The 20,808-nt window shown below is 47.7% G+C and overlaps 1 protein-coding gene across 2 annotated transcripts in view; it reads right to left on the bottom strand.

Moving 5' to 3' along the window:
- The window catches only part of DOCK1 (dedicator of cytokinesis 1), a 545,628-nt gene that overhangs the window by 359,675 nt on the left and 165,145 nt on the right, over positions 1-20,808 (bottom strand). For both annotated transcript variants that reach the window (XM_065923534.1, XM_065923535.1), the window contains exons 24-25: positions 5,979-6,049; positions 3,135-3,241 (exon numbers count right to left, since the gene is read on the bottom strand). In XM_065923534.1, coding sequence (XP_065779606.1) covers positions 3,135-3,241; positions 5,979-6,049 — 178 coding nt within the window. The remainder of the gene's footprint in view (positions 1-3,134; positions 3,242-5,978; positions 6,050-20,808) is intronic.

Raw genomic sequence — 20,808 nt, 5'->3', positions numbered from 1 at the left:
GGGTGAGGGAAAAAAGCGTTTTGGAGCAAAGCAACAGAGTCTGTGCTACAAGAGAAGCAACACACATGCTGATGAGCAAAGACTCACCCCCGCAACCCAACAGGGGAGCCAGCGGAGCCAGACAGGGAGCCGCTCCAACCACACCCCCAGAGAATGCGGACCATCCAGTGCCATCAGCAGCTCGCGCTGCTAAAGCTGGTCAGAACGCATTCTAAAATTCCAGACACAAAGAGACATAGTTTGAGTGATTCACTCGGATCAGGAAAGAGGACATGGACAACTATATTTTTTACACATTAACAAGAAACGGAACAAGGGGAGACACTCATAGCCATCATATCTCATCAGAAAATGGTTTGCCTTTAAATATTTATACCATATGTGGCACAGAATATTTTGCACAAGTAATGACATTGTAAGAACAGGCCAACCAGAAGATTTCCAGTGTTATATCTTTCCTGACAAGGAGGTAAGATGGCTCTTGGTAACTCTGAAGATGCAAGGAGCCTGAGGTGAGAAAAATCAAAGTTGTCTTTGTTGTCTTTACCCAGAAAGAATCTGAAAACTCAAAGCCTATACACGGGGTCATTTTCACATTGGACAGCACATTCTGAAATGCTTCCAGGCAGCCAACGAGTGTCTGGAAGTACATTTGGGAGCCAATTATGGCTCAGACATCATCTAATAATGGGATAGTTCTAGAGTTGCTTGTAAGACATGAAGCTTCAGGCTAATTTTGGCTCATTCATCATTGCCCATAGTAATTCTGGATCCATTTATTTCCTACAATCTCATTGACTACCTTGGGTACATCTGGCTATTGAGATTAAATTCCAACCTTTGTAATATCGAGAAAGATACTAAGTTGATCATTCTAAAATATGATATATCCTGGTAATTCCCTGTCAAACAAAGCTAAATATTTATTTTTATGCTGCATATTTCTAAAACAAGACTTAAGGCAGTTTAAGATTAAAAAAAAAAAGACATAAAACAAGAATGAAAACCAAAATTGAGGACAGTAAAGAGAACAACTGCCAAACACATAGACTGACATAATTCTCAAAAACAAATACCAAGTTTGCCTTCAAGCTATCTACTAGCTAAAATAACATGTGTAAGTTTCCACAGAAGAAAACACTTCCCTGAAATACATTCTTAAAAGAAGATCTATTTTAGTATGTTTAACTGAACCGTTTATGCCTGAGGTCTTTATTCAAAGGACCTCATTCATTTGGCATGTGGGTCAAGAGTTTTCAACAGAAATTTTGAAATAGTTGTCATTTGTCTTCAAGAAGGTCTTCCCTATAACAACAGTCAGTAAAAGCCAACTGTGAAAAGAAGTAAAGTAGCTCAGTCGTGTCCAGCTCTTTGCGACCCCATGGACAAAGGAGCCTACCAGGATTTTCCAGGCAAGAGTACTGGAGTGGATGGCCATTTCCTTCTCCGGGGAATCTTTCCGACCCAGGGATCGAACCCTCGTCTCCCGCATTGCAAGCAGACGCTTTACCGTCTGAGCCACCAGGGAAGCCAAGTACAGTTGCTGCTGCTGCTGCTAAGTCGCTTCAGTCGTGTCCGACTCCACGCGACCCCATAGACAGCAGCCCACCAGGCTCCGTCGTCCCTGGGATTCTCCAGGCAAGAACACTGGAGTGGGTTGCCATTTCCTTCCCCAATACAAGTACAGTTAATCCTTAATAATTGTTACTTTTTGACAATTGTTAACTCAGTAAAGGTGATGGTAATAGCAGTGGAGGTGTGTGTGTTTTTGTGTCTTAGGATTGGATGAGTGGAAGAAGAGATATTAGTAATCTACGTCATAAGATCCAGATATAAAAACTCAGGGGATTTTACCTGCTGTGGGATCAAGTTTACTTGATATGGAAAGAAACAATGAGGCTGCGTCTTCACAGATCACCTCTACCACCGTGCCCTGCCAAGGGCCCCAAAGAGTCCCCAAGCCTTAGTAACACCTGAAGAATGAGCAATTCAATATCCAGCCTTCCAAGGAGAGCTTGAAATATGGACAGTCGGATTACTGGCTTAAGGAGATGTGTGAGCTTTGAGTCACAAGCAATGGTGAGAGCTGACTTTCTTTTATGCAAGTGACAAATAGAAAGAGAACGATGTTCGGAAGGGCTGCAGAAAGCCACTCACTTCTTGGTTTCATGTGCTTTCTTCAGAAAAACACTCCCACTCAGATGAAGTCTTTAACATTTCCTCTTAACCTAGGCCTTAGCCATAAGTATAAACTACAGGGAATTGTGTAAAGTTAAATCAAGAAATAAGATTAAAGCACAGGGTCCAGTAGTGCAGGTGGTACAGAGGATTAACCAGACACTCACTGAGTTCTCCACAGGGAACTGAGCTGCTCCATCTCGGAAACAATGCCACACATGAGGACAGGAGAAAATGAAAGAGAAAGCCAAACAGCTGGACAGAAATGGAACAGAAAAAATGTATGCCGTTCCATCAGAATGTCATGCAACAGTCTTCCCATCTCCCTCCAATAAATGAGGAAGGCCGTGGGATTATGCAAAGGTCTTAAGCTTTCAATAAAACTTCTTGACAAGTGTAAAATATTAATTCAATCTGTCCAAACAGAAAGAAAGTGATTAATAAAAAAGGGTAGGGAGATAACATGTGGAAACATAAAGTGTCCTCAGGATAAATGAGTTGAGGAATCATTCAAATTCTTTCTCCTTTGCACAGTGTTTGAGGAAGCCCTGTCACAAAATGATAAGTTCAGGCTAAGACAGAACCACTACTTTGAAGCTGAAAGAAAATCTGAAACTTTTCATTACAATCATCTCAATGGAAGTCAGTGATTGCCTCCCCAGGATAGATAATCACACATCTTAAAGGCTACAATGTATGCTGATTATCCGAGGGCCTTGGTATACACCTAAATTCCAAACTACGAGGATTGGCCTTCATTTCTCAATGATCTGTTACCTACAGTAGATGCCAATTACCATTCTCTGGCAAGGGCTAAATCTTCCTTTCTTGTAACGGAGCTGATTTAATTGGGGGCAACCTCCCCACTCCTTTTGACAAAGAGAGAATTCAGAAGGGTCAAGGTCTCCCGACAGTGATTAATATGACAATTTAGTGATTCTCAGGGTTTCACTCACCATGCTGTGTGAAGAGGTCACTGTGAATTATTTCAATCAAGCAATACAGCTTCTGAATGGTCAGCAAACCCACGGGAACATTTAGGATGAAATCAGTAAACATTTTGCTGTAAAAGGAAAAACCCAAGAGAGAGTTGAAGGCTATACTACAAAATGACCCAACAGAATACAAGATCGTACTGAGACGTGAGCTCACTGAATGATCATTAAATGCCACCAGAATGTTGAATGGGGCCCATTATATAATATGGACCAAAGTCTCACCCAAAAGAATGATGCTTTATGATGTTATTTTTCATTTCACACCCACTAAAATGGCCATAATTCAAAAGACCACCAATACCAAGTGTTGGCTAGGATGTGAAGGAAACGGGACCCTCATACCATGCTGGTGGGAATGCAATGTAGTGCAGCCACTTTGGAATACTGCCTAGCAGTTCCTGAAAATGTCACCATAGTTACCATCGGACCCGGCATTTCCATCTCTAGGTGTATACGCAAAAGAAATGAAAATATATTTCCACACAGAGTCCTGTGCATGAATCAAACTAACGTTATCCATTACATGTGAAAAATGGAAAACCCCAGATGTCCATCAACTGATGAATGGATAAACATTTCACCCATTAAAAAAAAAGGAATTTCTGACATTCACAGACCTTGAACACATTACGCTAAGTGAAAGAAGCCTGTCACAAAAGGCCATGTATTGTATGACTTTATTTATCTGAAATGCCCAGATAAGGCAAACCTATACATACAGAAAGCTTAGCGGTTGCCGAGCACTGGAGTGGGAGTGGGCAGTGACTCTTCACGGGCATGAGGAATCTTACTGGGGTGAAACTGTTCTGACATGAGATTACGGTGATGGTATAGAAGTCTCCTTCCTGATGTGGGAAAACAAGACGTCTTCAGTGCAGGAAGTCTGTTGTAAACTACAAAATGTAACGTTGAATGCATTTAGAGTATATGGGTATGCGTGTGTGTTTGTGTGTGCGCACGTGCATGCACAAAAGATAACCGGAAGGATCCAGATCATCATGGAATCATTATAACTTTGAGCTATTCTCCTCTATGATTTCTTCTGTATCATCACAACATGACTCAATCTTCTAAAGAGGGAAAAACACATCCATGATTTTCAAAGTCATTGAAGAGGAACCCACGCGAGCAGAAAGAGTCAAGGGCCCAGGAGCAGATGGCACTGGTCCTGGGCAAGGGTGGGGGTGGTCTCCAGGCACGAGGCACACGCACCAGCTGTGAACACGGACGTCACCCCTGCAATGAGTGAAGGCCTGGCCCTTGAGCCCCAGAAAGACAGGCCCAGAGTGAGGCCACAGCCCACCCAACCTCAGCTCCCCGTTCATCTTGTTTCCACACACCTGAGGTTCTCAAACAGGAGCATTCATTGGAAGCACCTGGAGGGGTCTTCGAAGCCAAATGGCTGGACCCCACCACAATTTCTAATTCAGAAGACCTGGGAAGGAACCCGACGTTCAGCAAGTCCCCGGGACCCGCCGGGGCTGCTGCTGCCTGAACCACTGTCTGACAGCCGGGCGCGCAGAGACCCGGGCGGCAGACACAGTGCCCAACGGCCTGTTTGTTCCTGCTTTTCTCATGGAGCACCTGGTAAGCTAGAACTGGCACTGTCAACGCCCGGGGGCCGCAAACAAATGTGTCCACGCAGGACACTAAATCCTCGGCCACATCAGACACGAGGTGATTCACAAGGCGAGCAGCTCCCAGGAGCCCCTCGCCCCTCACTCCCAGGGCAGGAGTGACCTACGGTAGACATAAAATACAGGAGGGATGGCTGCTTTTCATTCCATTTAACCACCCAGGGGACACATGGCCCTTTATCAACAGTTAGGTGGGCTTTTCTGGCTGGTCAAATGGTGCCATCACCTAGGGATAAGTTTACTGTATCAAATGCTAAATCAAATCGCCAGTCCAGGTTCGATGCATGAGACAGGGTGCTCAGGGCTGGTGCACTGGGATGACCCTGAGGGATGGGATGCGGTGGGAGGTGGGAGGGGGGCTCAGGATGGGGGACACATGTACACCCATGGCTGATTCATGTCAATGTATGGCAAAAACCACCACAATATGGTAAAGTAATTAGCCTCAAATTAAAATAAATAAATAAATTTTTTTTAAAAATTCAATCAAGGATCAGACAAGGACTGTGGTGTGATGTCTGGGGTCACAGACCCATGTACCCACTTGCTCACGACACCTGTTTTCCAAATGCAGTGACGTCTGCACGGTATACCCCTGAGACTGGGCTTAGACAGTGATGACGGCAACACTGAAAGGGGAAGGAAGGATTCCATCCCCAGCCTGACTCTGAGGTCTGACAGCCAATGCCCAGCTTGCCTGCAGTTTGGTTTGATTTGGTTTTGGTTTTAGTATAACCTGAACTGACAACCTCTGGCTCCTCTGTCTGAGGTTCACTGCTCTCGGTCAGGAACCCCCTGGAGAGAAGCTGTGCAGAGGAGGTGAGACACGAACATTAAATCTCCTGTGTCAAAATGTTTACGTGCTGAAAACAAAACCCAAACCCAAGAACCCCGTATTGAATTTTCAGCTCTAAAGGGTGCAAAATGCCAAATCTGTATTATTTATGCATGAAGCTAAAATTAATCCTCTAAAGAAAATATTGTGACTGTTGACAGATGATTCCTTTTTCACATAAAGACATAATGAGTTAGAACATGTTCCAGAAGGATCCAGGGCACTGACCTATGTGGACATGAGCCAGAGCCCTGGGCGTCCCATGAACTAAAGGAGGCCAAGCATGGTATGTAGGAAGCCTTCGCCCTGGGTGCTTCCTTGCTTCCTTACCTGAGCTCTTTGGGATCAAATACCAATTTCACATCGTTGACAATAGTTGGCAAGTATTTCAGCGCTGCCCCCTGCAAACCAAGAACAGAGAAGAACGTTGGGCATCATGCAGTTTGGCAAATGTAAATACAGCGTTATGATCACTATGGAGAACCAGAGGCACATCAAGAAGGCAACACTTTCCAGATGAGAAGCTGATGGCTGAGCACAACAAAAATAGAGGGGGTAACAAAAAGCCTCTGATCCACAAACAAGGGAGATGTTATATGTTTATCCTGACACATAATAATAACAGCAGCATTAGCTAAAGCCGATACTCTTTGCTTGCTTACTGAATGCCTGAGAAGTGGAAGTTGAAAGTTAGTCGCTCAGTTGTGTCCGATTTTTTGCGACCCCCATGGACTGCAGCCGGTCAGGCTCCTCTGTCCACAGAATTCTCCAAGCAAGAGTACTGGAGTGGGTTGCCAATGAATGCCTATACTGCGCTAATAAGCTTTTATGTGATTTTTCTCCTTAACTCTAAGGAAGTTATAGCAAAAGAATACCTGTGCCCTCAAGCCATCAGATTCACTGCAGCCCTCACCCTGTCAACAATTACAGTGATTGCCTTTGTTCCATTTCAAAAATGACTGCCTGTACATCTAGGTCTCTTAACTTGGAATCATTTTCTTCTTTAGTAACTGTATCTCCCATATTTATATTCCGTATCTTCTAGGAAACCCATACTTTCAAAAACCAAACTGACGGTAATAACAATGCATCCTAATACACGCCCTGCACTATGCTGCTGCTCTTGTTTTAGTCATTAAGTAGTATCTGACTCTATGCAACCACACGGACTGCAGCCCGCCAGGTTCCTCTGTCCGTGGGATTTTCCAGGCAGGTTGCCATTTCCTCCTCCAGGGGAGCTTCTTGGCCCAGGGATTGAACCCATCTCTTCTGCACTGGCAGGTGGATTCTTTGCTACTGAGACACCTGGGAAGCCCCTGCACTGTGTTAAATCCTTATATATTTTATCTTTAATTTCAACATAAATCCTACAGGGAGTTAGCTGTATTGGAAGGCAAGGTAACTGACAATAGGGATGTTAATGACTTTGCCCCTGATCTCACAGTTAGTACTGAGCTGAGCTAGAATTAAAATTCAGTTTGGTGGGGGACAAAATATTTCCAGTTTGGTGGGAAGCTAGAGCCTCAGTGCCCAACATTTATAGCTGGTTGGGGAAAAGTCCTGGAATTTTAGAGTCCTGACCCTGGCTGGGATTGCCCCCCACCCCTGCCTGTCACTCTAAAGGACTCCTTCTATCAGGCTGGGCCCCCCCTTCCCAACGAAATGGAGGGAAACAATTTTCATCCAAATATCTCCAGGGGCTGCAATAAAGCTCAGAATCTAATTGAAATGAGCACTGGATGAACAGACAGTGCCACACTTATTACCAAAAACAGTTGTCAGCATTGTTGTCCAAAAGCAAGTAGGCAGAAACCCATTTTAAAAAGAATACCCTGAGTATATGTGGTCAGCTGATTTGCAGCAAAAGGACAAAGGTGCTCCGTCCGCCAGCACCAAATGAAACTCCTTCCATACCTCTCTCCCTATATAAAAATTCACTTTCAATCGAACTTAGATCCATAGATCTTCTATTCTAAAAACTATAAAATGGAAGAAGATACTTGTGAATTTGGGCTAAGCAAAGATTTCTTTCACATGACAACAAAAGCATAATCCATAAAAGAAAAAAGTTAGCCAATTATATGTCATCAAAATAAAGAATTTCTGCTCTTCAAAAGAACTTCTGCTGAGATAACAACAGATGAACCACACACTAGGAGAAAATAACTGCAAATCACACATCTGATAAAGATTTATATCCACCATATACAAAGAATTCTTAAAACTCAATAATAAGAAAGCAATCTTCCACCCAAAATAGGCCAATGATTTGAAGAGACACTGTTTACAAAGAAGACCCATGGATGACAAATAGGTATGTGACAAGCTACTCAGTCACTAGTCACCAAGGAAATGCAAATGAAAACCACAAAGAGACACCACCAACATCTCCTAGAATTGCTAAGCCAAAATAGAACAAAAACGTCTGGCCATACCCTGTGCTTTCTGCAGATGCTGCGGGTCTGAAAGCAAACTGGATGAGCAAGTGTGAGAACGCACTCCCCACGTAGCCCAGCGATCGCACCCCTGAGAGTGACCCCACGGAAATGCAAACTCGGGTTCACACAAAACCTTCTACTGGAATGTTTACAGTTACTTGAAATTGTCAAAAACTAGAAATAGCCTAAATGTTCTCAAGAGGTGAGTCCCTACAACGGAACACTACTCAGTCATGAAATATACCAAGATGCTGTTACATATGATGTGGATGAACCTCACATGCATTCTGAGACGTAAGACAAACTCAAAGCTTCAAACTGATTTCATTTCTAGAACGTTCTAGAAAAGGCACAACCAGAGGGAGGGAGCACACCTCAGGGGCTTCCCCAGGGATGGAGTCCGGGGGAGAGCTTACCTCCAGGGAAGGACAGAAGAAGGCAGGGGTGGGGGGAGCTCTCCTGTGTGGCCATGCACAAACTATACCTTACATTTTCAAATGAACAGTCACTGGAGGCAGAGCCATGAAAAATGCCTGAGAGACTCCTGGACCTTTTAACACTGGTGTCCAAGAGTTAAGCTGTTAGATTCAAGCAACTTCGAGGATGAGTTCAGGTTTCCTCTGGTGTCACCTGTGAATTTTCTGTAACTGCCAGACACTTCTCTAGGAGCTTGCCTCTTCTGAGAATAAGCCCTCAGCACGGCCAAACGAGAGAGGTCTACCGCCAACGCCTTTCACAGATGAGAAGGTGAAGCCATTTGCCAGGTTGCAGAGCCAGTGTGTCCACCTCCAGGGTCAGAGTGAAACCACCCGCGAAAGCCTCCGTGCTCCACAGTCGAGATGCTCAAGGACAGGGAAGCCGAGTTTACCTGTCAGTCTGCACTCCAGGGCTTCCCTGGCGGCTCAGTGGACAAGAGTCCACCGGCCAGTGCAGGAGACACCGGCTCAAGCTTTGCTCTGCAAAGATCCTGCACGTCTCAGGGCAACTAAGCCTGTGCACCTCAGCTGCTGAGTCTGTGTTCTAGAGCCTGGGAGTTGCAACTACTGAAGCCCATGTGCCCTCGATCCTCTGCTCTGCAACAAGAGAAGCCACTGCAATGAGAAGCCTGCGCACCGCAATTAAAGAGAAGCCCCACGAGCAGCAATCAGAGAAAGCCCCGCACAGCAACGCACACCCAGCACAGCCAAAAATGAAATACAAATACATAAATAATTTGTAAAAAAAAAAAAAAAGTCTGCACAGCAGACTTATTGGTGTCTTTTCCCCCGGGGCTAACCCCGTCCTTCAATGCGGACCAGGTCAAGGAATCCCAAACGCTCCGCTTCGAGAGGCAACTTCTGAAAAGAACCTTAAATGGAAACAATTTCATTCCTGTTTCCGAAGTTCTGCTTCAACTACCTCGGAGTTGCTTTGAAAAACTGAAAGATATTTATTGTGACATTTAATAATAAACGTTTGCACAGCTGACCGCTCAGGCCTGAAACTGCCTTGTCTAGTTTGTGAGGGCCCCTGGGGGGCAAGGACCCATCGGCATCATGCGTTTCATACTGAACCCCACGAAGCAGCCTCTGCCTGCAGCAGGTGATAAATACCAGGTCACAAGGACCGACAGCAACAAACCAGACGGGCTTCGTGGTCCACCCTCGGCTGCCCAGGGCTGCCGAGCGCCATGTTAACCAGGCTCCCGAGGGCTCCGCTACCTGACGTCACAGCGACGCCCACAGAGGGAGGGCCATACCCACTGTGACCCCCAAAGCCTGGTTAACAGGGCAGCCTGCCGAGTGACCTGGATCCTAGGGACGTCCCGTCTCACAGCTCGTGAGGATTAGAGATCAGAGAGGGACACAAACCCACATCGGTCCTGGAGAACGCAACAAGGACGGGCAGGCGGAACGATGTGAAGGCGGGGGCGTCTCCTCTGCATCCCATCTCGAGCTCCCCATCTCCGGTGGTCCCGGGCTCCACGCCACCCTGCGCTTTGCCGTGGTGACCACTTCAGCCTCTCTCCTCTCTCCTCCAGCCCAGGATCCCAGCCCCTCCCCGCTCAGCTCACCTCCACCTTCAGGGGAAACCAAAACCCTAGGGAGAAAATGGGACGGGCGGCCCTGCCCACCACTCAAGCCAAAACAAGTCTGCCCGGATGCCCACCTCTGCCCATGCCTCCAGGTGAAGGGAGGCAGCACCCGGCCCCACGGAGGGGCCCCCCACCCCACCGTCTGCTCAAGGGCCGCCTGCGTTTCCCGCCCTGCACTCACCAGGGGGCCCGATTCTCACCCCAGTGGCCCCTTCCTGGCACACGTGTGCCCACCCTGAAACCACCCAGAGCCCCATGCCCTGCACCTCCCTGCCCTGCCCTCCATTCCTGCCCAGGCCCCAGGGATGCCAGGCCCGCCTGCCCCCAAGTGACCTTCCCGTGACACTGCTGTGACCCCTCACCTCCCGGAGCAGCCACTTTTCTCTGTCCCCTGCCCCTGGTGTCCTAGCTGTCCTGTTCTAGAGTTTTCACCTCTGTCCACATACCCCCCAGGAGGACTCCCTCCATCCAGCTTGACTCCTAGTGTCCATCTCTGGGGTCACCTCTCTCCTGAGCATCTCACACACACACACACCCAGTGGCCACTGGTTTCAGGGCAGCCTCACAGATGCTGCAGACCCCCTGCCTCAGATGAGAGCCCACCCTATGCCCTGCTGCTCCAGGCTCAGGGCGCTGCGCTCTGAAACCCCCAGGTCACAGCCTCCTGCTCCGTCTTCCCCACAACAGACCAATCACAGGGCCTGGCGGATCCTCCTGATCCCACACCTGCCTTTACTGCTTTCTCCCTTCTTACAGCTCTCACCCTGGCCCAGGCCACTTCCATCTCCCTCTGTCAGGAAGCCACCCCCTGCTAGGGGAGCTCCTGCCTGCACTCTGAGCCCCTCAGGGTCACGGCCCACCCACAGCCGGAGCCGCTTTCCTAAGAGGCAAGTCTAACTGACATCCGTGGGCGGTACTGCCCTGCTCCTGAACGCCCGGCAGCCCCCAAGGCCCTGGCCCCACCTCCTCCCCAGCTGCCCTGGTCGGCGGCCTCCAACTCCACCTGCAGGACCCTCCCAACCACGTGGAGCCTCTCCCAGTCTCCCCCCTGCCCCGGGCCCCTCTGCTAGGTCTGAGGCTGCGTCCATGCTGTTCCCTCTTTCTGGGTCACTGTTTCCATCACTCCTGTCCCTGCCCCCAAACAGTTACCTTGGTGACGTCTCGGTACTTAGCTTAGCCATTGTTTTCTCCAAGGTGCACAGATTCCAGGTTAGGCATCCAGAAACATTACTCAATGGGCCGTGTGTCTGTCTCCCCCAGACCAGGGCCCCATGTCCGCCAGAGGGCCTTGGACACAGTAGGACCCCCAGGACTCACTGGCTGGCAGCTGTTTAGTTGCTCAGCCATGTCTGACTCTTTGTGACCCCACAGACTGTAGCCCCCCAGGCTCCGCTGTCCATGGGATTCTCTAGGAGAGAATACTGGCGTGGGCTGCCATTTCCTTCTCCAAGGCATCTTCCTGACCCAGGGGTCGAACCCGCGTCTCTTGGGTCTCCTGCTTTGGCAGGCAGATCCTTTACCACTGAGCCACAAGCCGCTGACTGACAGAGGTTTGCACAAAAGCACCTTCATCTTCGACTCTCTAGCTCTCTACTTTCTACCCACAGAAATGGGCCATGTCAGCTGATACCCACAATGTATCTCCTCCAGGCTAACCAGCTGCTAGAAGCAGGGCGAACCCTGAGGTCCCCCCGCCACCCCAGGCAGCCTAGGTCTCCTGAAGATGCACATGCCATCACCCACTCTAGCTAAGGGCCCAGCCAGCTTTGCTTTGGCCAGTTCTAATATTGGTTCTTTGACGAGATCTCTAAGTGTTTGGGTTTCTGCTCGCGCCTGCAGAAAAAGACTCTGGGCTCCTTGGTGGAGTCCGGCTGCTCCACTGAATTCAGGTCTCTTTCAAGTGCACAGGGCTGCAGCTTCAAGAGCCCCTTGAGATGTGAGCTCCGGGCAGACAAGGCGGGGCTCCTGTCTGTGATGGAGGCAGCTGGGAGGAATCTCACATGCAGAAGATGGCTCCAGAAACAGAAGTCCCCAGTGCAGACAGGACAGGGAGGCAGGCGGCCGACACCCAGGAGCCGGGGCCCCACCCTGGACGAGAACTCCGGGCCAAGCTGTTGCCTACGCCATGTACTGTGTGGACTCGGGAAGAGGGCTTTCCGGATACCTCCCAATGGGAAAGGAGCAGGTTAATAGTGGTTAACGGGGTGGCCTCCAAAGACAGTCAGGAGACTGGAGGGTCCCCGCAGAGATGATGGGACCTAATTCATCAACACTGCTCACAGACGACAGCCAGGGCCACCGCTGGGTGTGAAGACCAGAAAGCGTGTGGCTGTGTGCAAATGTGAACACACAAACCTTCTCAGGGCCTTCCCTGGCCGCCCAGTGGTTAAGACTTCACCTTCCAAGGCAGGGCGTGTGAGTTCACTCCCTAGTTGGGGGAGCTAAGACCCACACATGCATCGGGACCTAAAAAACCAAGACATAAAACAGAAGCAACAGTCTAACAAACTCAATAAAGACCTTTATAAAGTGGTGCACATCAAAAAAAAATGACGACAACTTCTTCAATGTGCAAAACTCTCCTTTCAGTGAAAACTTGCCTTCATAAAGTCCTGATTAAAGTGGTAAATAATGTATAGAATCATTTGCCAAGTCTCAGAGACAGTCAGGATAACAGGAATACAGAGCACTGGGGAGGTCTCTTTACTGCTGCTGTTTTCTTTGTATCACGTTTGGTAAATCGGTTTCTTCTTTAAACAAAGTCTTGCTCAGAATGGGCAAGGCTGTTTTGAACAGAAGAGGAGAGGCCAGGACCCCACCCAGGCCCTGGCGAGGTTCCCTGTGGGCCACCAGAGCGGCAACCTCAGTTCCCTGAGGGTGAGGGGCAGGGAGGGGACGGGGCCTCTGGGACGTGCCCGAGACACAGGGCTGAGCTCGGAGGAGGGTCTCTTCCTCCATGTCCTCTGAGGGCATGAGCCAGGGACCACATAACCTGGGCGAACACACCCCTGGGATGGGGTCTAAGCAGGCACAGAGGCCAGACAAGAGAGGAATGGAGAGGAGTTCACTGTCTTCAGCTTTGCAAACTCATCTCCTGCTTTTTAAGTCATCAGTGGACTTATCCATGTTTGCTTTCTAAGGAAGTTTATTCCTTCAGATTTGACTTTAAATGTACCTAAATTAAGGAAATGACAGCTTAAGCCCTGGCTGGCATTTCTCTTTGAACTTGGTAAGGCTTGACCTGGCCACACGAGGAGGGACTCTAATTCTAAATGTATTTGGGCCTCAAACACAGGGGGAAAAAAATGACCCACTGACACGCTGAGAGCACACATTTGAATCGCCTGCACACTTGGGCACGTGAAGGCTTTAGGTAAAACTGTTAATTACCACCGAAACCTAGAATAGGGCCCCTGCACCGCTGAGCAGGGACTGAAAGGCCGCAAGGCTCAGAGAGAGACAAGGAACAAAACGGGCCAGTGGCAATGCCATTTCTACCTCTGTTCGGGGAAGCACGCTGAGTGAAACGCCCACCCTGGCCAGGCACCACAGTCACCATTTACATGAGGTGTTTCACGACAGGAGGTCCTGGTAAGGCACACGGAACAAATAAGCCACCACCAACCGGAAGAGTTCAGGAAAGGTTAAAAGGAGACACCACCTGTCCGACCACCTCCCAGAATCCTTCTCTCTGGCATCCATCTTGGCTGGACAAGGCAGGCGCCACCAGGAAGGACTCTGAGTCAGAATGACTGGCTAAAGATGACCCGGAAACAAATCCCATCACCATAAAACCCGAGACTGTGAGCCACGTGGCGGAGCAGTCCTCCTGGATTCCCTCACCCTCCTGCTCTCCTCCCAGGAGCCCCTTCCCAGTAAAATCTCTTGCTTTATCAGCACATGTGTCTCCTCAGACAATTCATTTCCGAGTGATAGACAAGAGCCCAGTTTCAGGCCCTAGAAGGGGTCCCTCTTCATGCAACCCTTACATTAAAAGACAAGCAAGTTGCTGAGTGTCCCTCTTAATATTAGCTTCCTCACGTAGCATCCAGGCAGTCAAGAAGTTACGGTATCCACAGACTTACCCTATGATCCAGGAATCCCACTCCTGGGCATCTATACAGATAAAAAACTCTAACCTGAAAGATACATGCACACTACTGTTCACTGAAGCACCACTCACAATAGCCAAGACGTGAAGCAACCTAGATGTCCATCACCAGATGAAGGCGTGAAGAGGACATGGTGCCTAGACACAATGGAACATTACTCATCTGCAAGGAAATGAAGCAATGCCATCCGCAGCAACATGAATGGGCCTGGACACGGTCACATCAAATGAAGTCACTCAGTCACGGAAGGTCAAGCATCACATGCTATCATCTATGTGTGCAATCTAAACCAAAATGATGCAAAAGGAAGTGAAAGTGTTAGTCACTCAGTCGCGTCCGACTCTTTGTGACCCCACAGACTGTAGCCCACCGGGCTCCTCTGACTAGGGGATTCTCTGGGCAAGGATCCTAGAGTGGGTTGTCATTCCCTTCTCCAGGGGCTCTTTCTGACCCAGGGACTGAAGCCAGGTCTCCCACCTTGCAGGCAGACTCTTTACCACTTGAGCCACTAGGGAAGCCTGACACCGAAGAACTTACTTACGAAACAAAAACAGACTGATAGAAAGCAAAAGCGTAATTACCAAAAAGGCTGAGGGAGGGGTAATTTAGGAGCTCCGGACTAGCACACTACTCTGTACAAAACAGGTCAACAAGGGCTTTATAGCACAAGGCACTATACTCAGGGTCTTATGATAACCTACATGGAAAAGAATCTGAAAAAGAATATACATACACATATATGCATGTGTGTGTGTGTGTAACTGAATCCCTATGCTGTACACTTAAAACTAACACAACACTGTAAATTAATTACACGATTTAAAAGAGAGAGTCAATCTCTGAGAAGGGTAACAATAAAGTATAATTTAAAGTTAAAAAAAAAGAACTCATGGTATCACAACTCTGAGGAAGCAAAGTACAGTCAGAATTGAATCAAACAGATGGAAAACACAGTGAAACCGAAGTCCTAGAGAGAAAGAAATGAAACACGTAAAAGAACTATGACATGGCGGGAAATGCGTAAAGTCTGCTAACTGCCGAAATACCTCAGGTTAAGGAAACTACATTTTACACTCTTCTCTAAGCAAATTTAATTGCCATGCATCTCATGAGAATGCCAACTTAATCCAAACTGTAAAACAAAACAAAAAAAATGTATTTTCCATCTAGTATTGGTTTAACGTTTTAAGTGTCTGTCTAAAAATATTACTACTGATGATGATTAATAGACACTATTTTCGGGTAAAGTTCAGGCTACATTATTCAGTATAATTATTTTAATTAAACCCATTAGCATATCTTTATATAAGATTACAAGAGCTATCGGTGATACAAAATAAGTTTTTATTGAATAATGTATGAAGCAATTATTAATTTACATATTTCTCCAGAATATGCATAAAAATGATTCCATTTGGAGGTTTTAAGTTAAAATATATATGGTCCACAAATTCTCCTTTCAGACTTCAACGTTCCATCTTTGGAAAATGTGGGACATAGCCAAAGAGGCTCAGAAGAATCAGGCTTAGAAGCAATTAGCAAACTTTAAGCATTTCCTGTCGTTTAATAGTTCTTTTACGCGTTTCATTTCTTTCTCTCTAGGACTTTGGTTTCAGTGTGTTTTCTGTCCATTTGATTCCGTTCTGACCACACTTTCCTTCCTCAGGGTTGTGAAACCATGAGTTCTTTTTTTTTAATTTAACTTTCCTGATACAGATAAGTGTAGTGAGACCAGTTCGGCCAAGAGGTGCCCTTGGACCAGAGCTTGCATCTTTCATAGGGAATAAATTAAACAGAGCAGATGACTGGACATGGTTTCATGTAGTTAAATGATGGAAATACGTTGGAGAGATTCAAGAATGTGACACTCTGAGCCACAGCTAGACACATGAGAATCCAGAACAGAAAGACATCAGTGACTGCTTCTGTTCCTTACACAGCATTCAATCAAGACTACCTAAGTCTTCTGTGTCTTAAAGCTAGAAATACCTCTTCTCTTTGTAACCACGCTTCCTTGAAGCTGACTCTGGTCTTTCAAATAGCATTCCCCATCTCGAACGCCAACGCGTCGGTTCATGCGATCCTGAATGACAAGTGAGGAGTCAGAGGAAATCACTAGAGGACTGATTCACGGAGCAGTTTCAGGTTTAACCATCACACAGTCCAAACCAAAAAGTCATCAAGGAAAGCATTCTGCAGTGAACAAGCTCCTACTCCTAAAAATCTATTTGCTATGGCCAATAGTCATGAAATGATGGTCAACACCAGTAACCATTAGTGCAAATTAGCCTCAATGAGATGTTACCTCACATCCATCAAAATAGCTACTATCAAAAAACTGAAAATAGCAGGTATCGGCAAACACACTGAAACCCTTGTGCACAGTTGATAGGAATGGTAATGGTACAGCCATTAAGGAAAACAGTATGGAAAAATTAGAACTAGAGCTACCACATTGTTTTTGTTCAGATGCTAAGTCATGTTCAATTCTTTGAGACCCCATGGACTGCAGCATACCAGGCTTCCCTGTCCTTCATTATCTCCCAGAGTTTGCTCAAACTAATGTCTATTGAGTTGATGATGCCATCCAATCATCTAATGCTCTGTTGCCCCCTTCTCCTCCTGCCCTCCATATTCCCCAGCATCACGGTTTTTTCCAATGAGTCAGCTCTTGGTATCAGGTGGCCAAAGTATTGGGAGTTTCAGCTTCAGCATTAGCCCTTCCCAGTGAATGTTTGGGGTTGATTTCCTTTAGAGTTGACTGGTTTGATCTCCTTACACATCTTTAGAGACATCACTTTGCCAACAAAGGTCCATATAGTCAAAGCTATGGTTTTTCCAGTAATCGTGTACAGATGTGAGAGCTGGACCATAAAGAAGACTGAGCACCTAAGAACTGATGCTTTCAAATTGTGGTGTTGGAGAAGACTCTTGAGAACTACGATATGATCCAACAATCTCATCCTGGGTATTTATTCAAAAGAAATGGAAGCAGAGTATGGAAGATACAAAGACACATCTCTACTCACTGCAGCCTTATGGACAACTGCCAAGAGGTGGAAGCAACGCAAACATCCATCAACAGGTGAGTGAATAAAGAAAATGTGCCGACACACACCATGAAACGTAAGTCAGCCTCAAAAACAAAGGCGATTCTGATGCACGTTACTACATAGATGAACTTGAGGGACATTATGCTAAGTGAAATAAGCCAGTACAAAAAGTCAAGGGCTGTATGATTCCACTTATATCTAAAGCAAACTCACGGGAACTAAAAGCAGGACTGTGGTGGCCAGGGGCGGGGGCTGGGGAGTAGGGGGTGGTTTCTAATGGGGACAGAGTTTTAGGTACTGCGAGGTGAAAACCTAGAGATCTAGTGAATGTAGTTGCACCATTTAACTGTACACTTAAAAACTGCTTGGATGGTAAATTGCATGTTACCTTGCCTTTATTAGAATTAAAAGGAAGCAGATAAAGAACTTGTTATGCCTCCCCTGGAGAATACCCACAGTGAGGAAAGGTCTCACCACGCTTCCGGGAGGTCATTTTCACTGGGCAGGACCACTTTTACGACCCTTGGCTCCTGCCCATCAAATGTCAGGTAACCCCTACACAGCACACGTCCACTCATACACGAAGAGACTCACTGTCACAATCAAACAATGTCCCTGACTTTCCCAAACAGCCCCTGGTTAAGAACCACTGGGTTAAACAGGCGCCTCCCTCCTGTGTGACTGCATCACAAATGGTCCCCAGCGGGCAGAAGCCCTCAGTCCTTCAGTCAGTCTGCCCAGACCCGGACTGACCCGTTCGGTCTCTGGAGGGAGGAGCTAGACCCCTCTGTGCTACTCGAGGATGTGCCTGTGGATGGAGACCGTGGGGAAGCCGGGCTCACGTGCAGCACTGCTCCGTCCTGTCTCCCTCCTGTCAGGGGTTAAGACTCACTCCTGGAAAGAGCTCCTGCACCTGTTTCATCCTGAGCACTCGGGACCCCAGAAGAGTTTGGTCAAGGATGGAAGGGACTAGAAGACAACAAAGGGCCAGGGGAGCCACCCTGACTCAGGAAGGCAGGCCAGGCTGAGATGCTCAGCAGAGCACGGGGGCCCCAGAGCTGGGACCCAGTGGCAGGACCACGCGGCACGAAGTACAAGGCAAGAGAAGGAGAAGCGGGCCTATCAGACCCTCCAGAACAAAGCCTGCTTCTCTGGAGCCACTGTGCTCTCCTCAGCCTTCTAAAACCCACTTACTAGGAACTGACTCATGCAAAACAGAGGAGTCTTACCGGAATCTCAGCAAGAACAAATCTGAATTAAATTACGAACTTTTTTTTTCACTTTTTACCAGCACAGCCATATAGCGAGGAGGCCCAGCAAGAAGGGGGCGATCCTTTAAACAGGCCTCTACTGCCTCCAAATTGGTGAAAATTGGTTACCTGTCTAGACAGTTTCCAGGAAGCAAAGCATGCCTTTCAAATGACGGCAATTCTCTGAAACCCACTTGAAATTCAGAGAGGAAAATGGTCCGTTCAGAGCATCTTAAGGGTTGGCACCCCAGTGAGGCAGTGTGGAAAACGGCGACTGAAGGACACGACACGTCACCCTGTGTTCCACTCACGCACTGGAGACTCTCACGACTGAGACTTGGAGGAACATGGGCGGGTGGGCCAAAGGGCCCAGCAGAGAAGGCAAGATGCAGGAGGGAGCCTGACTCCCTCCGCCCTCCCAGCACCCCCACTGCTCCCGAGCCCCAGTCGACCCCAACGACCCCCAGAAAAACCACGAGAGGTGATGGTCAAGGCTGTGCAGACACTCAGCATCAGACGCAGCCAAAGAGATGAAAAAGTCCTCTTGTAGAAAGAGAGGAAACCCTGAAACAAACAAGGGTCCGACACTCAGAGCCAGGCCCTCTCTTCCACTCCCACCCTAAGCCCACGCCCTGCACATACTGGCTGCCCTGTACCCAGGGCACAAACCAGCCTGTGGTGGGTGGAACTATGGCCCCTCCTCAACAAAACATGCATGTCCCACTGCTAACCTCTGTGACCACAGAAACAAACTTACTTGGAAACAGGGACTCGGCAGATGAAACCAAATTAAGATGAGAGCACGTTAGATCAGGGTTGTTTGTTTATTCATTGGGCTTCCCAGGTGGCTCAGCAGTAAAGAACCCTCTTGCCAATGCAGGAGACAGAGCTTTGATCCCTGGGTCAGGAAGATCCCCTGAAGAAGGATATAGCAACCACTCTAGTATTCTTGCCTGGAGAATCCCACAGACAGAGGGGCCTGGTGGGCTACAGTCTATGGGGCCACAGAGAGTCAGACATGACTTAGCGACTACACCACCACAAGCTGGAGGAGAAGAGAGAAGACCCTCAAAGTCTTCAGAGAGAAGGTGGCCCTGCAGATGCCTCCAGAAGCACAAAAGAACACATTTCTGAACCTTTAAGCCATCCAGACTGTGCTCATTTCTTAAGGCAATGCTGGGAAACAAATGCACTTCCCATCCCAGAACCAAAGGAAAAGATTCTCCTGCTCCCTGTAGTGAAAGATGAAAGTGGACTTTTATTTTCCATCTATCTCCAACCAACAGTTTTGCAAAATGAAATTAAGATGATTTTCCAGTAAACCAAAATGCCGCTCGGATGACACAGCAGCATCCATTACTGAAGACATCTGTCAGCATTTACCGTCAATGCTCCTACTGATCACACCTGGAGAAATAAACTGTGCACGGGCAAGGGTCTGAGACCGCCTGCTTTGAGTGACACAAAGAGCAGCAGGTCCAAGCCCCCACCTCCCGCCAGCGGAGGGAGAGACAGGCCTTGACCAGGGATGACAGAGCCAGGATTCCACCTTTCCAGGCTCAAAAACTGACACATCCTTCCCCACCCACCTCTCCAGCACACCAGAATCACCGCTGTGGTCACGTCAGTGTTTACGGTCTCACCAGCCCTGTCCAAGAGAACCTCCTGCAATGATGGACACAACCTAAGCTGCTCTGGTCAATGTAAGAGTCACTCGGTACACGTGTCTAGAGTACCTGAAATATGCCTAGGGTGACCAAGGAGGAGAAACTCTAGCTTTATTTAAGTTGAAAGGATTTACTTTTAAATAGGGCAATCCAGAGCCGAGCGACACACAGCTGCATCCCGCAATCTGCTCCTTTTATCCCAAAGTTGACCCCTGAACCCCGGGGTAGGGCAGTATCAATGTCTCTCGGTTTCTCCCAGAGGACGAATCTTATGAGAATTAAAATAGGAACCTGCAGGGAAGAGGTCTGATGCGTGGCCAGTGCTCAATCATTTCCTGGAAGACAGGGTTCAAATCTTCTTGGCCCAGGAGCCCTCCCATGTCACAGGTTCCACGATTTAGGAGGTTGTAAATAATACTGATGTTGCCATCTTTGATTAGGAATGCTGGGTTTTGACAGGAAGCCCTCCTGGAAAAATATATCTGTTGTGATTTCTAACTTCTCCAGATTGATTTGCTGTCCCATGCCTCTGACCTCAGGTGTCTTCCTTCTCTTTGTTCTGGACA

Source organism: Muntiacus reevesi, chromosome 2, assembly GCF_963930625.1.
Source record: "Muntiacus reevesi chromosome 2, mMunRee1.1, whole genome shotgun sequence".
NCBI classification, from domain to species: domain Eukaryota; kingdom Metazoa; phylum Chordata; class Mammalia; order Artiodactyla; family Cervidae; genus Muntiacus; species Muntiacus reevesi.
Note: the sequence above shows the minus strand (reverse complement) of the source record. Positions and strands in the feature narration are given on the sequence as shown.